The sequence below is a fragment of the Perognathus longimembris genome, chromosome 13 (assembly GCF_023159225.1).
Source record: "Perognathus longimembris pacificus isolate PPM17 chromosome 13, ASM2315922v1, whole genome shotgun sequence".
NCBI classification, from domain to species: Eukaryota; Metazoa; Chordata; class Mammalia; order Rodentia; family Heteromyidae; genus Perognathus; species Perognathus longimembris.
In genome coordinates, this window is record NC_063173.1 from 56,442,526 (window position 1) to 56,459,376 (window position 16,851).

General features: G+C 46.8%; 2 protein-coding genes and 1 long non-coding RNA gene across 2 annotated transcripts in view; 2 read left to right on the top strand and 1 right to left on the bottom strand.

Annotated features, from left to right (window-relative positions):
- LOC125362054 (steroid transmembrane transporter SLC22A24-like) overlaps positions 1-16,851 on the bottom strand; it is a 212,588-nt gene that overhangs the window by 74,425 nt on the left and 121,312 nt on the right.
- The window catches only part of LOC125362070, a 160,833-nt gene that overhangs the window by 28,936 nt on the left and 115,046 nt on the right, over positions 1-16,851 (top strand). The gene's annotated exons all lie outside the window — the stretch shown is intronic.
- On the top strand, positions 4,970-6,488 carry LOC125362061 (steroid transmembrane transporter SLC22A24-like). The gene is made up of 2 exons (XM_048360725.1): positions 4,970-5,684; positions 6,359-6,488. Exons 1-2 carry the CDS (start codon positions 5,256-5,258, stop codon positions 6,464-6,466), a joined length of 537 nt encoding a protein of 178 aa, XP_048216682.1. The 5' UTR covers positions 4,970-5,255; the 3' UTR covers positions 6,467-6,488.

A 16,851-nucleotide genomic window follows, 5' to 3' on the forward strand; every position in this document is an offset into this window, starting at 1 on the left:
GGCACGGGTTGGTGCTCACAGACTCTGTGCCTCTGCTGCGAGGGGGGCGTGTGATCATGCCCAGGTGTCCCTGCTGGGCTGGTATTGCCCACCAGCAAGCCTGTGATTTTTGTTCAAAAAGTCTGCAAGGACCAGGCGCCTCAGGTCGGGCTTCCAATGCCTGCCAGTCCCCGGGCCCCTGTTGGGGTGGGGTGGGGCTGGTGTGGCCAGTTCAGGCTCCTCTGCTGCCTTGGCACTGCTCTGCCCCTGCTAGCCCCTGTGTCCTCCCAGAGTCTGAAGGGACCTTTTGCCGCCTGATTTGGGGCTTCTTTGTTCCCTCGGGGTGGGGAGGGGGAGGGAGGGAGCTCTAGCTTCTTTGTAGGGTTTGGGTCTCTGATAGCTGGTCTCCCGTTGGGGGAGGGGGTAATGGGGAACTTACTGGTCCTGGATTGTGTGTGTGTCCTGTGCTGCTGTTGGCCCTTCGGGGGTGGGGTGCTGGGGTGTGGCGATTGGTCATTTGGTGGTGGCGGCCCCAGCTCTCCCATTCTGCACCGCCTGGTTCCCCTGCCGCTCATGTCTGATCCCAGCCGTTCGGTCCCGTACTTCACGTCCGCCGCTGTCTTGATCGGTCCGCGCTCCCCTGGGGTCCGTGGAGTCCTGCGGTCTGGACTCTGCGCTCCTGGCGTGACTTTTCGGCAGTCGGTTTGTTGGCGCTGGGTCCCCTTTCCCAGCCTGGCCCTGTTTGGGCCAGGGTCGTTGGGTTGGGGGAGGGTACCCCGGAGATTTTATGGCTCCGTGCAAGTTATAGGCTCTTCTTTTTTTTATTTTTTTTTCTCGTTTCCTGCGTTTCTCTGTTGCTTCTGGCTGCTGGGTTTGCTGGGCTGTTGATGGGGTGTTGGGTGCTGGAGTTCCCAGCTCGCTATTCAGTTAGAGCGAGTTGGGGTGCCTCCCTACTGTGGCGGCGCCATCTTCCTTCTCCCATTTGTTCACTTTCTGGGCATGACCTTCTGTCCTATTCCCTGTTATGGGGTGAGACCTGCTTGTTAAATTGCATGCCACCTTGACTTGGGGGGGCTCCTAACTTGGCCCCTGCAGCTCCCGTTATGATTTATGTGCCCTTTTCTACTTCTGACCTGTATAATTGGAAAAGAGAAAACCCCTCCTGGACAAAAGAAAAGTCCAAAGGAAAAGAAAAACTTCCCATTATAGCTGTGGCTAAACCAACTAAGCAGGACGGAGTAGTATCAAGTTCCAAACAGCCTTCTCAGGTCCCCCAGGATCCAGAGGACCGAGAGGACGAGAGATCAGACTCAAGTAACTACTTTCTTCCAACTGAAGGTAAGGTCAACTGATCTGTAAAATGCTCTAGTTAAAATTATGCGGAGACTAGAGTCTAGTACTGGGTGGGTTGTTGGCTCCAGGAGACCTCCACCCAGCTTTCTTCAGCAGAAAAGTATTGTGTTAGCAATTTTGCCTTGCTAACACAAGCAAGCCCTGGTAAATGAGGCTGGAGAATGCTAAAGTCATTTGTTAAAAGTTTTGCCTTAAATCCTGGTCACCTGCAAGAGTAAGATTGGCAAAAATACCTCTTGCCACTGGAAAATGTACGGCCAATATTTATTTTCCACACTTTAAGATCTTTTGTCATGTAGGTGTGTGTGTGTGTGTGTGTGTGTGTGTGTGTGTGTGTGTGTATGACTCAGGCTCCAGTACTCTTACAGTATGTTGATGATCTTCTTTTATGTAGCCCTTCCTTGGAGGATTCTTTCCTCCACACTAACCACTTGCTAATTTTTCTGGCCTTGAAGGGATACTGGGTTTTTCCTTCTAAGGCTCAGCTCTCCCTATTGACTGTCACATACCTAGGACTCTCTTACTTACTGACATCTCCCCCTCTTCAGCTACCTGACATGGCCAAACCTTTCTTTCTCTTTTCGAATGAGCACCAGGGCACCCCTATTGGAGTCTTGACCCAACCCCTGGGTCCCTCGCATTCTCCTATAGCCTGTCTATCTAAACAACGAGATCCCACAGTCAGGGAGTGGCAGCCCTGCCTTTAGACCTTGGCAGTGGCAGCCGCCCTGACTAAGGAGGCTCTCAAACTAGCTCTGGGAATCCCCACTAACAGTGCTCTCCTCACACCGACTCCCGGACTTAGTCGGGCACCGTGCCTTAACCCTCTTGTCTCTTTCTTCAGTCTTCTAAGCTCAATCCTGCTACCCTTCTTCCCTGCGCCTCTACCCTGTCTGAACACTCCTGTCCCAAGGTGGTAGAAAGAGACAGGTCTCTTATGCAATCATCCCAAACAAAGGAGAGATGGTGGTGGCCCAGCACCTCCCTGAGGGGACAACATCTCAAAAGGCTGAGCTTATGGCTCTTGCTAGGGCCCTCCACCTGGTGAAAGGGACAACTCCTGTTCCCTGAGCTCTCCTCCATAGTTGAATCTGTCTCTAGAGCATGCTTCACATGCTCTACCACCATGCCCCAAGGTAGACTGAGGCCAGCCTTTTCAACCCACCAAAAGATGGGCTATCTGCTTGGACAGGATTGGCAGACTGATTTCACCCATATGCCCACCCACAAGCGGATGAGGTACCTCTTGGTCCTGGTAGACACCCTCATGGGATGGGTGAAGCCTTTCCCCACTCCTAAAGAAACGGCAGGAGCCGTAGCCTCGCTTCTACTCTCAGAAATCATTCCCCGCTTTGGCCTTCCTACCTCCCTTCAACAACAGGTTTCTTCTGCCTTGGGCATTGAATGGAAACTACCTGTCCCCTACAGGCCTCACTCATCTGACAACTGCTGCGGGAACATGTGGACAGGTACCTCCCCTGCCCGGAAGAGGAGGAGGACCCCACAAATGACCCCAAGATGCTCTTACCGGGACTGGGTGCTTCTCAAGACCCAGCATCCTAAGCCCTTACAACCGTGGTGAACCGAGCCTCACACAGTGATCCTTATCACTCCCACAGTGGTAAAATTACTTGGGGACCCGGCCTGGCACCACATCTCTAGGGTTAAGTTTGCCCCTGACCAACATGCCTTCGACACGTACAGGTGCAAACAAGTGGGCCCTACCAAGGTATGGATTACCAAGGTCGGCCCTCCTTCTCCTTTCCCTTGAGGGTGGGGGGACTGTCCAGGGGCAGGACGTTGCCAGCCCCTCTCTTTTAAGATACATCCATTGAGGGAGCTGCTTTTGCTGGAGGGGCCCTTGGACATAGTCTAAAACTGGCACAAGAATTTGAGGATAGGCTTGACGAGGCTACAGAGGCCTTCTCAGTACTGATGGCCTCGATCCAGCTTAATTAAGCCTAAGGCAGCTTAATTACTTGGCAGGAGTGGCCCTCCAAAGTCTCAGGGCACTGGAGCTTCTGGCGGCAGCTGAAATATAACAAACTTCGGGAGGGCTTCATTGATGTTCCTCCAGCAACCTGGATATGGGATGGTTTCAAAATCCTCTAGCCCAGTGGCTAGTGCCTGTGGCAGGACCTGTAATTTTACTCTGCTTATTATTATTATTTTTTGCCCACTGCCTTTTGAAATTTATACAGGAGCTCCTTCTCCTTCACCAGTATACTCATCTGCCTACTCCCCCCGCCCAACACCCTAGACAAATGGGCATCCTACCCCACTACACCCCTGTACAGCAGGAAGTAGCCAGATGCCTGTCTTTGCCCTATGATCCAACCAACTGGAACCACCCAGACTTGCAGAACAAGCCACGTGCTAACTACCACCTCTGACCGAACCGCCTTTTGTCCCTGCCATATAAACCCTGCCTGAGCCAGGCCCAGGCATGACCACTGTGATCCTGACCAGAGGGGCTCCTGGGAGGTTACCCCAATACACTCTCAATCACCTCTACTTCTCTCTGCTTGCTCTTTCCCCTCCTAGAACCTTTCATTGAAGAGTTCCCTGCTGTGACCTGGGATTCCTTCAGCTAGAGTGCAGACAGCAGTCCTCCCCCACACCCCTGCTTCAGGCAGTGCTATATGAAGGACTTCCCCCCACCCCCCCTTGGCCCAATCTTCTTTTGTATCTAAAGATGTGATATGAAGGATTGATCTCCACCCTATTGTACCAAGTATGTGTAGCCTTCTTGACCCAGGCAGGGTGATCCACCCAGGCCTGGATGTGAACATTTCATTGAGGGCCCAACGGAAAGCCCCACCCCCTAGACCTAGTGCTTTTCAATTAACCCCTGCTTCCTTGCCCAGAACCAGAAAGGGCCCCACTAAAACTCATGGGAATGTGGTTGTCCCTTGCTGTTATGCCTCAGTCAACAGTCCTTGCCTGTGGAAAATGGAGTCCAGCCTGTTTACTTTTTCCTTCTTCTCCGTTATCTTAACAGCATATGGTGAATGCCTGGTACAATGTTCTGGGCCTTTAGTAACTATGTAGGAGAAACACCCAGCTTTCAACAACATGTGCGCTTCTGAGGCACAAGGATAACATGTTTGAATCCAGCTTAGGTTATGTAGTGAAAATCTCTCTCTCTCTCTCTCAAAAAGAAATAAAAAGACAGTCACTTATCGACTTAATCTTAGCTCCCCAAGAGGCTGAGATCTAATGATTGCAATTTAAATCTAGGCTAGGCAGTGAAGTCCTTGAGACCTTTACCTCCAGTTATCCCCCAGACAACTGGAAGTGGGGCTTAGCTCAAAGGGCTAGCACACTATCCTTGAGCAAAAACTCAGGCATAGCTCCCAGGCCTTGAGTTCAAGTCCAGGGCCAACACACACACAGACACACATACAGTATTTCCTTCCGTCCCTCTCCTACCTTTACTTCCCTATTTAAAGTCATAAACGAACTGTCACTAGTACAATTTAAATAATCATTAAACTCAAAAACGGTATTCAGCATTCCACTTTGCTTTACTTTTAACTAAACATGTCTTTCACTAACTTGAGGGAAAATTCAACTCAACCAAGATACAGCCCTGATCTGTTTGTTCTTAACAAAAACAAAGCAGTGAAATTCATAGTGTCCAGTCTCCCTTTTCTAAAGAAGAAGAAAAAAGACCGTTGGACGCATGCCTTTTAGCAAACAGGTGCAAAGATCACAGTCATTCCATTACGCATATTACATGTGTCCTCCAGTAACTATTAGAGCCACCTAGATGCTCAGACCCACAGGACCTGGAGGTGAACACTGGTGAGACCGGGCCCAGGGAGAAGACAGTGAGTGGGGACAAGCACAGCACTGCTGGGCCTAGAGGAAGGAAGCTTTTCCCCTCTGAACCTAGCTGCATAGCAGCACTTGCGTCCCCCATGGGAGAGACTTCTTGTGCAGTCCCAATGGGTTTTGAGGAGCTACTGGACCATGTTGGAGCCCGGGGGAGATTCCAGATCCTTCAGCTGGTTTTCTTTTATATCACTAGCATGATATCTTATACTCATATTCTACTGGAGAACTTCACGTCAGCCACCCCTGAGCACTGCTGTTGGGTGCACGTCCTCGACAACCACACTGTCGCTCACAACCACACGGCCGCCCTCAGCCAGCAGGACCTCCTGAGAATCTCCATCCCCCTAGACTCAAACCTCAGGCCAGAGAAGTGCCGCCACTTTGTCCAGCCCCAGTGGCAGCTGCTCCACCTGAACAAGACCTGGTGGAACACCAGTGAGGCCGACACAGAGCCCTGTGTGGACGGCTGGGTTTATGACAAAAGCTCCTTCCCTTCCACCATCGTGACGGAGGTAAGAGGCCCCATTTACATCTTCTGGGTGTCTGCTCAAAGGTGTGGGATGAACACAAACAACAGACTTGCTTCAATACTCAGTCCCCTGGGGTAGATTATAGTCAGCCATTTCCCCTCCTTCCTTCAGCAAGTAAGCAACTGCTCAGCTGTACTGCCATGATGTTGAGTAGCTAAGCTAGAACTGACTGAGGTCAGTGAATAAAACAAATGAAGATAAACCTGTTGTTATACCATGTAATCTAAAGAGAAAGAAAGATTTAAATTTTGAAGAGCAATTGAAATCACATGAAGGAAAATACTATGCTAGGTCAGTGACTCACAATACTTATAATTTTCTTTTGCCACAGCAAGTAAGTCCGAACTTCGGGACCATAAATCTTGGCCTGAGCATTTTAACACTTTCTAACTGAATCAATGTGTGTCCAAGATGAGAGTTATTGTGTCAGTTGAATTATTGTCTGTTAGGAACCATCAAAGAGACTTTGTGTAGGTCACACTGTAGAGGAAATCTTTCCTCCTAGGAAAAAAGTGTTTTGTCACACATTCTCCATTATGGTAACTAAATGTTCTTAAAATTATACCTTGTTTTCCCTCACTGCTGGGCACTGACAGTCTGTTTCCACTGAAGGCTTCCACTCTCCTGACCCTGGTCTTTCTCCCTTTCTTTTCCAGTGTGACCTAGTCTGTGAGCACCAGTCATCTAAATCCATAGTCCAAGTAGTGTTCATGACTGGGGCACTGCTGGGAAGTCTGATATTTGGCTATCTTTCAGACAGGTAGGTGTCATTTCACTTTCTCTGTGGATACTGATGAGACTGTCTAAGACCTTAATGAATTTCAGCTGAGCTCTAATCTTGTGCTTTACTTAACACTCTAGCACCCAGCAGGAAAATGTGCTAAGGAACATCTATACTGATTTCTCCAGTGCTCGCACTTGTTTACAGTCCAACAATAGGATATGAAGAAGGTCGTGTTTTTCCCCCCAAAAAGTCCTTGCCAACATTGGTTGCTTGTGTTCTTGTTGGTGCTCATTCTGCCTGCGGTGAGGTGAAATTCTACTGTCATTTCAGTGAACATTTCTTTGTCACCAGGGATAGACAGCAGTTCTTCTTGTATGATTGGCCATTTGCAGTTCTTCCCTTTTTTTTGTTTCTGGTTTTTGTTGTTGTTGTTGTCAGTTACGGACCTTGAACTTGAACTGAGGGCATATGACTTATCCCTGAGCTCTTCTACTCAATATTAATATTCTACCACTTTCAACCACAGCACCACTTCCTATTTTCTGGGGGTTCATTGCATATAAGAATCTCACACATTTCTACCCGGATTGGCTTTGACCAATGCTCCTCAGATCTCAGCCTCCTGAGTGGCTAAGGACTACCTACAAGGCTAAGTGAACAGCGCCTGGATCAGTTGTACTTCTTTTTAGAAGTCTCTATTCATTTCATTTACCCATTTCTAATTGGGTTGTTGATGCTTTAAAATTTGTTTTTTTTTTTCCCCCCTTGAGTTTCCTGTATATTCTGCAATTAGTCCATCATGTGTTATACAAATGTCAAGTGTGCTCTCTCATTCTACAGGCTGTCTCCATAGTGTAGTAGTGACTTTGCAGTTTACTAGACAATAAATATTTAGCCTGATGCAATCATATCTGTCTCTTTTGCTGTTTCATTCATCTTTGGGATACTATAATTCTATACAGAAAGTTAGTGTCCATATCAGTAAGTTGTGGCATTTTTCTCTTTTCTCCACTGTAATAATTTTAAAGGTTCATGTTTTTATATTAAGATCCATGTTCTACCTTGAAGTGAGATTAATACAGGAAGTATATAAGGGGCTAGGTTTATTCTTCGTTTTGTGTCTTCTGATCTGTTCCATTTATCTTTGGTTTAGTGCCAGTACCATGCTGTTTTGCTACTGTGGCACTGTAGTATAATTTGCAAGGCAACCCCATGATACTTTCAGCTTTGCTATTTGTGCTCAAAATTGCTTTGATGATTCAGTGCCTTTTGTGCTTCTGTGTGAATTTTGTATTATTTTCTATGACAAATTAGACTGTTAAAGCAACAAGTAAGATGTTATTGAGTGCGTGTAAAAACTAAAGCTTATATGTCGATATCATGCAGAATCTTGCAACTTTGTCCAAGTTGACTTTGTCTCAGGCCTCTTTCCTACAACAGTACTGATACCAATGTGTCCATCTTCTTTTTGTTAATCCTTGCTTTTCTTTGGGCCTTATCCTTGACATGTGTCTGTACTCTCATATATGAACTTTCCAAGCACTGCTGCAGTGAGAAGAAATTTATGAATTGGCTACTGTTCGAGATGAAGCAGATTTTCCAAGGCACAAGAACCAAGACCCAGCTGACAGAGGCTGTTACTCCATCTGTCTGAAGCTCTGATGGACTGTCTTCCCATTCTCTCTGTGCAATACGTTGGGCCTCCACCCTGACAGTGCACACTCACTAACACAGACAGCAGAACACTCTTCATCTCACTGCTCAGAACTCTAAGCACAACACACAAACCGGTCCTTTCAAATACGTGTGTCTCCTAGTGAACATGCCTGCCAATGTCTCACATTTTATCTTCTTTCTTGTAAGGCTTGACGTGGCATCAGAGTCCTTCTGGTGACCTTGAGTGTCCTTCCCCAGAGACCGTGGACATCACACCCATTGGCTAATTCCTCGGCTTGGGTCACCTCAACTGTTGACTAATATAATAGTTCCACCGGACCTCAAGTGGAATGTTGAGATAATAAATATTTAACATCCCCATTACCAAAAAAGAAAAGATAAAACAAAAAAGAGTAACCACATGATATAGGTCTTTCCAAGTGGAACATCTTTTCACTTACCACAAAAAACTTCAGGTCAATCGACTTTCTTGTACACAACATAATTTCCAGATTTTGTTTTGTAATGTTTTGTTTAGTTTTGCCAGGCCTGGGACTTGAACTCAGGGCCTGAGCCCAGTCCTTGGCTTCTATTTGCTCAAGCCTAGTACTCTACCACTTGAGCCACAGTGTCACTTCTGGGTTTTTTCTGTATATGTGGTGCTAAGAAATCGAACCCAGGGCTTCATGTATGGTAGGCAAGCACTCTGCTACAAGGACAAATTCCTAGCCCCTGTTTCTTGTTTGTTTTTTACTAAAGAATATTCTAGTTTGTGGGTTTCTTTCTTGGGATTGTATTCTATTCCATTGGAATACATAGCTTTTTTCTTCCTGACCTGGCTGATTTGTTACTATGTCTCTGTAACAGAATTTGAAAACAAAGTCGTGAAGCCTGCAGCATTGCTGTCTTTGTCCTGGATTGTTTTGACTAAGCAGAGTTTGTTGCACTTCCTTAGCAGTTTTAGAATTGAGTTTTTATATCTACAAGGTAGAGCACTAGAATTTTTAAAGCTTCAGTAATATGTGAACATGGGAGGTCTTTCTTTCTATTGCTGTCTTCTTCAATTTTTGTTCATGTTATATAGTTTTAAGTGTTGAACCACACTGGTGAAGTGAGCATACTCTGCCACTTGAGGCCACACCTTCATTTCTGGTTTCTTAGTCATTGACTGGAGTAAAATTCTCCCCGAATTTCTTGCCCTGTCTGGCATTTACCTTGACCTACACATCTCAGCTTCCTGAGTAGCTCTGATTACAAGTTTGAGCCACCACTGTCCAGCTTGTAGAAATTTATTGCAAAAAAAACTCACCGAATTAAGACCTCTACAAAGATTAATATTATGCCACATGGATCACATTGGGATACTGACTATTGGAATGTCAGTGTATGATTATAGTATTTGTTCATTGCTCCTTGTTTTCTACAATCACTTTTAAGAAACATGCATCATTAACAGCCACAAAGTCCCTTCCTTTGTATATTCAGTGGGGAGGCAGATTTAATCAGATGTGACTCTACTATAATTTATACAGTCTATATTAAATGAAAAGGAAAAGAAATTTCATATTGATGTTCTGTGTAAAATGAGCAATTAGTTGTTTACTGTAGCTGTGTTGTCTTCTTTCATCAGGATGACGGTGGAATCTGCTCGGTGGCTGATTTTTAGCAATCAAGTAGAAAAAGGCTTAGAGGAACTTAGGAGAGTTGCTCGTATAAATGGAAAGAAGAATGCTGGGGAGACCCTAACCATTGAGGTGATCTGAGAAGGGGAAGACTACTGGAATAGTGAATGATACGAGCTCACAACTCTGGGTCCTTCAGGATACCAAAAATGAGATCTTCCTAAGGGAGGCAGAGGTTTTGTTTTTGTCATTTTGGACTTGAACTCTGGGCCTGGGCATAGGTCCTGAGGTTTTTCTTTCAAGGTTAGCACTCTGCCACTTGGAGCCACAGTGCTATTTCAGGTTTTCTGGTGCTTAATTAGAGATAAGAGTCTCTAAGACTTTCTTGTCCAGACTGGCATTGAACTGTGATCCTTTGATCTCAGCCGTCTGAGAACTCTGCTTCTAAGTGAGATCCTAACATCTTTGTCTTGATTCCTCACAGACTGATTATTGTATAGGTTGAGAGGTACTGGATAACAAAGTACACATGTCATGTTAAAGAGTGAGAGAAAAGAATATTAATGTTTGAATGAAAGTGCAATTTCCCTCACATGGCACAGAGAGGAAAAAGTAGTCAAAAGAACACTTTCTCACTATTTCAATAAATTATCATTTCCTTTATGGAAAGCATTAAATATCACTTTGACTTCTATCCTTTTCATTCATATATTAAATGTTTAGTAGGCCACTAATAAAACGCATAGCTCTAATACACACTATGGCTATGGCAGTAATGATCTCAAAGTCCTTCTTTCTCTGTCATTTCCTCTGTCATTACAGAGAGTACTAAGATTTTGTCTGTGCAGAAATGCTCCAGAGAATTCTTGTTACTTTTCTCTTCTTCCTCTTGTTTGTTGAAGTTTTGGTTATTTGTCCCCTTTCCCCTTCCTTATTTCTAGAGGCCATGTCCTGTGTGGTTAACTCATGGATACCCTTTACTCACTCTTTAAAAATCTTTGAGACTGGGTTTTAGTGATTCTTGCCTGTAATTCTAGCTGCTCAGGAGGGTGAGATCTGAGCATCAAGGCTCAAAACCAGAACTAGAAGGAAAGTTTTTGAGACCCATAAACCTCCCAAAAGCTGGAAGTAGCGCTGTGACTTTAAAGGAAGAAATTTTTCCTTTAAAGAGTTGTATTTTAAATCTATTTTTTCCATGCATTTCAATTCTCAGGATGTGGAGATTTTCTTTAAAGGAGGCTTGCATTGTATCCATTTTTGCTCCCATTTCTTTCTTGGCTTTTTGGGTGTCCTTCCATATTTCTTCTCTAAACTCCTGGAATTGTTTTTTGATTTCACTTCTGACGCTTTCGATCATTCCTGTTACCATGAACTCATTTGCTTTTCTAGTCTCCATCTCCTCTTCAGTCGTGCTGCTTTTTGGAGCTGGTGAGTTGGCTTGCCCTTTAATGAACTGAGTTATGTTTCTTTGTGATTTGTGCATCTGGAGATCTGTGTAGGTCTTCCCTCCCTCCTGTGGAGGCGTGTCTACAGCAGCAGGTGCTGTCCCTGTGGCCCCGCCCACCAGTGCAGGATACGCCTACCAGAACGGGAGCTGTCGCCTGGGGCCCCGCCCTCCTGTGCGCTGTCCGTCCACTACAGCAGGCACTTTAGCGAGCCCTGGGTTGTTGGGTTGTGTTTGCGCCCTCCCGCGAGTCCGTTGTGGGGGGCGGTATGTGTGGGGCCCAGTGGAATCTACTGCCCGGGTGTGGGTTAGCACCCTCAGACCTCGCCTCCGCTGCGAGGGGGGACGTGATCGGGCCCAGGTGTCCCTGCTGGGCTGGTATTGCCCACCAGTGCCTGTGATTTTAGTTGTAAGAGTCTGCGAGGTCCAGGCGCCTCGGGTGCAGCTTGCACTGCTGGCCGTCCCCCCGGCCCCTGTTGGGAAGGGGGTGGGGCCGGTTCTACCAGGTCAGGAAACTGTGGGGCCTTGGGGCTGCTCCGCCCTTCCCCTGCTAAACTGACTTCCCAGCGCCTGATGGGAGCTCCCCGCCTGATTTGGGGGTTCTTTGTTCCCTCGGGGTGGGGAGGGGGAGGGAGGGAGATCTAGCTTCTTTGTCGGGCTTGGGTCTCTGGTCTCCCGTTGGGGGAGGGGATAATGGGGGACTCACTGTTGCTGCTTTGTGTGTGTGTCCCGCGCAGCCATTGGTCCTTCAGGGGTTGGCGAAGTGTCGTGGTGGCTTCCCTGGTTCCCTCTTTCTGCCACGCTGAGTTCCTTTGTCCAAACCCGGTGTGGACCCGAACTTCTCGTCGCTGCCGGTGTGTGTCTTGGTTCACACCCTCCCTTGTGTCCGTGGGGTCTCCTGCTATCTGAATTCTGTGCTCCTGGCAGCCTGTCTGCCGATCGCCGGGTTCCCCTTTCCCAGCCTGGCCCTGTTTGGGCCAGGGTCGGCTGGTGGGGGGAGGGTGCCCCGGAGATTCTCCGGCTCCGTGTAGGTTTTTGGTTCTTCTTTTATGCTCCTTTTTGTTTCCCTGAGTTTCTCCACTGCTTCTGGCTGCTGGTTTTGCTGGGTTCTTGATGGGGTGTTGGGTGTTGGAGTTCCCAGCTTGCTATTCAGTTGGAGCGAGTCGGGGTGCCTCCCTATTCTGTCAGCGCCATCTTTCTCCTCCATAGGTTTCTTTGTGATGTATTTTCATTGTCGTTGTGGCTTATGAATTCGTTAATTTAATCTTTAATTTGGTCTGTGGCCCAAGTGTTGGATAACAGTGGAGGGTTTAGCCTCCAAGAATGTGTATAGCCTCTGTGGTAACCATTGTTATTGAGGGTTACCTCAATAACTTGGATGGTGTTCTTCCATTCTCTTCACGCATGGTAGGTTTGTGTGGAGAGGTCTGCTGTTTTTTGGAACCTTTTCCCATTGTAATAGATCTCTTTCTTCACTTCGGCTGCATTCAAAATTTGCTGTTTATTCTTGAGATCTGAAGTCTTGATTATTATGTGCCTGGGCGAGGATTTTCTAGGGTCTGGTCTGCCAGGCGTCCTATAGGCTTTAGTTACTTCGTTGAGGTCCGTAGTGAGGTTGGGGAAGTGTTCTGCAATCACTTTATTGGAAATATATTGAAGCCCTCTACTGTGGCATTCGGCTCCTTCTTCTATTCCAATTATGCGCAGATTATATCTCTTGTCTTTGTCCACTAGCTCCTGGATTAGTCTGCTCTGGAGCTTTACCGTTTCTTGGAGTGTGGTAATTTTCTGGTCCTTATCGGCTGCATCGTCATCCAGAAGAGAGATTCGGGGATTCAATATGATCAATTCTTTGTGATGTGGTTTCAGGCATAGAGTTTATGGATGTCAGTGAGCTATTTATGGTTGCCAGATCAGCTCTCATCATGGAGATTTCTTCCTTTAAAGAGCTGTATTTTAAATCTATTTTTTCATGCATTTCACTTCTCAGGATGTTAAGGTCTTCTTTAATGGAGGTTTGAACTGTATCCATTTTTGCTTCAATTTCTTTCTTGACTTCCTGAAGGTCCTTTGAGACTTCGATTCTAAACTCCTGGAATTGTTTTCTGAATTCGCTCCTGAGGCTTTCCATCATTTCTGCTATCATAGCCTCAGTTGTTTTTTTATTCTCCATCTCTTCTTCAGTTGTACTGCGTTTTGGAGCTGGCGAGTTGGTTTGCCCTTTCATGAAATTTGTTATATTTCTTTGTGATTTGCGCATATGGACATCTGAGAGGCGCTTAGCCCACCTGTGTGGATTGCTCCTGTCGGAGCAGGTGTTGCTGTTGAGGGTGGCCCGCCCACCTGTGCAGATTGCCCCTATCGGAGCGGGCACTGCCGCTGGGGGGCCCTGCAGAGTGCACCTATCAGAACAGTTGTCGTATTTTGCCCGCTTGTGTGCTCCCACTGAGGGTTGGGCAGGAGATTCTCCTGCTGGAGGGCTAGCACGCTGGCCCAGGCTGGCCCTGGGGGGGTTTACATGAGTGTGCACTCTAGTGCTTCCTTTGTGGACATGCTGACCCGAGTTGTTGGAGGGTGCTTGTGCCCTCTTGCAAGTTTGCTGTGGGGGGCAGTATGCGTGGACCCCAGCAGGTTCTAGTGTCTGGGCGTGGGTTGGTGGCCACAGACTCTCTGCACCTCTGCTGTGAGGGGGGGCATGTGCTCGGGCCCAAGTGTCCCTGCTGGGCTGGTATTGCTCACCAGCGAGCCTGTGACTATTGTTCAAAAAGTCCGTGAGGACCAGGCGCCTCAGGTGGGGCTTCCAATGCCTACCAGTCCCTGGGCCCCTGCTTGGGGGCTGGTGAGACCAGGTTCAGGCTCCTCCACTGGGGCTTTGGGGGATGCCTCTGCTAGCTCCCGTGTCCTCACAGAGGATGTAGGGTCCTAGAGCTGCCTAATACGGGGCTCCTTTGTTCCCTTGGGGTAGGGAGGGGGAGGGAGGGAGCTCTAGCTTCTTTGTAGGGTTTGGGCCTCTGCTAGAGTTGTTCTTCTGTTGGGGGGTAGGGGTAATAGGGGACTTACTGGTCCTGGATTGTGTGCGTGTCCCATGCTGCTGTGGGCTTTTCGGGGCTGGGGTGCTGGGGTGTGGCAATCGGTCATTTGGTGGTGGCAGTAATGGCTCTCCCCATCTGCGCCACCTGCTGCCTGGTTCCCCTGCTGTTTACGTCCGTTCCTGGCCGTTTGGTCCCTCACCTCCGGTCTCTCGCCGCTGTCTGTCTCGGTTGGTCTGCTCTCCGTCTGGGGCCAGTGGAGCTCCTGCTCTACACTCCTGCCGTGACTTTTCAGCTGTTGCTTCTCTGGTTGCTGAAGGTCTGTGGCCCCATTTGCCAGCGCTGGGTCCCCTTTCCCACCCTGGCCCTGTTGGTGCCCTGTTCGGGCCAGGGTCGGCGGAGTGGGGGTGGGGGGTGTACCCCGAAGATTTTCCAGCTCCGTGCAGGTTATAGGCCCTTCTTTTTTGTTTCATGTGTTTCTCTGTTGCTTCTGATTGTTTTCTGGTTGTTGGGTTTGCTGGATTCTTGATGGGGTGTTGGGTGCTGGAGTTCCCAGCTCACTATTCGCTTGGAGCGAATTGGGGTGCCTCCCTATTGTGACAGCGCCATCTTCCCTCCTTGGTTTGATATTTCCTGACACTTTCTTCCTTTTGTCTGCAATTGTTACTCTTATGCTGTGATGCTTGTGACCAGCAGCAAAGTAAGGAATGTAAACCCTGTGTTGAAGGAGTTATCAAGTGTGCTGCTTGTTAAAAGGCAAAATCTTTATCAATGAGAGTAAAAGGAATAAGACCCAGACCCGGTCTTAGTCAGTTGTGATGGAGAAAGTCAGGAACATTTCTAACATTGGTAATCAATTATACTTAGATTGTGAGCCTAATCTTTTGATAAGGAGGAAGGACAGTTTGGATCAGGATAAAAATCAAGTGAACTGCTCTGTCCTGGGCATCCTTATTAGGGGTGGAATGACTGCAAATTAACCAAGAGTTAACTGGCTCTACAGGCCAAAGAAACAAATGGGGGATTTTATGTATCTAAGAGTTATGACATTCAATTAGGAAAAACTAGGTTGCTTCAGCTCAGACGTGTTTTTAAGAGTTAATCGAAAATACATATTAATGAACACCACTAAGGAGATTAGGGGGGAAAAAAGGAGAAAGTAAATAAAGACTTGGGAAAGGAATTAAGTGGAAAACATTGTTCCTTGGATAAGAAAGGATTTGGGAAGTAAGAATTGTTTTAAATGTATGTTCCAGAAAAGAAAAAGAAAGGCATTTAGACAAACCTGAGAAGGTTGGAGTAAGTAAGTAGCAGGTGGTATGAGTATGTCTTGAAAGATTGAGCTTACTAATAAAGTTGGTAAAGTTGGTATTGTAAGCTTATAGAATGTCCCCCGGCCTCAGATATAAGATCTGCCCTTGGCAATGTGACTCTGCCCTTGGCTGATGATACCTGAGGGGCAGGCGGAGCACCTCCCACCTTACTTGCATGAAGGTATGATGATCCCTCCAGAGAGAGTTCAGGGGCCAATTCCTTTACTCCTCTGTGGGAACTTGGCCTTGCCGGCCCTGCTGGCAATAAACTCTTTTGCTCTACATGACTTCACATATGGCCTGTGGTTTTCTGGGACAATTTTCCTTCCAAGTATATAACTAAGATGGCTATGATTTAAATATGGTTAAGATTAGTGCACTGACATAAAACCAACATCTCATTCTTTATGTCCATGTACAAAAGCAGTTGTTTGTGTAAAGTAAAGTTCACTTTTAAGTGTTTCTTTATGCCAAGGTACTTCAGAGGGAAACCTTTTAACTGGAATATTTTTTTTTCTGTCCAATGTCCATTCCCAAGAATGTAAACCCCCTTGGATATAAAGCTACTAGTGGTTTCAATGTTAATTACTATCCTAAAGTGACATATTCAGTTAGCAATTAACTAGATTTTTTAATCAGTTACTGTTATGAAACTCTCACCTCTACTGACTTTGCCATTAAGTAGTTTATTCTCTTCAGAATTTAGTCAGACTCACAGTCAGAGAAATAACTCTTACAAGTAATTATTGATAAAATCTAACTCTTTCACAAGTTCTAGGTAAGCCCTGCTTTAAAATCCATTTCTGTTGTTCTTGTTGTTGCTTCAATTGGAGTGAAGGGCCTTTAGGCAGGGACTCATATGACCATAGGACTGTGGTTTGAAGCCAGCCCAGGGTGAAAAGACACTGTGAGACTCTTATCTCTAAATAATCAGCAGAATGATGGAAGTGGGGCTGTGGTTCAAAGTGGGAAAGTGCTAGCCTTGAGCAAAAGAGCTCAGTGACAGTTCCCAGGCTCTGAGTTCAAGGCCCACAACTGACACAAGAGCTCCTCGCAGGAAGCAGACACGCACAGGACAAAGCTTGTCCTGTCAGTGAGAGACCTTTCAGAGGCAGATCTGAAGGCATGGTTTCATCCTAAATTGAGTCACTTTGTGCTGGCACTTTCACACTTAACCAAGGCCTAGAGGTCAAAAGAAAATAGTTAGTGAGCATGCCTGTCTAGTTCCAAACATGTCTATCTTCTAACTGGAGAGGAACTCACATTTGTGCTTTGTTTACACTAGGTATTTCTAGTTATAGTGAGACTTAGACTGAGGACAGTTTTCCATGGCACGTTTCCTGAGTCCTTAATGTACGGTC

What these genes read in the sequence shown, in the direction of transcription:
- LOC125362061 (XM_048360725.1), top strand. Translation starts at nt 5,256, where the DNA reads ATGGGAGAGACTTCTTGTGCAGTCCCAATGGGTTTTGAGGAGCTACTG. An exon ending in CTTCCACCATCGTGACGGAG is followed by an intron (nt 5,685 to 6,358) that starts GTAAGAGGCCCC and finishes TTTCTTTTCCAG; the next exon opens with TGTGACCTAGTCTGTGAGCA.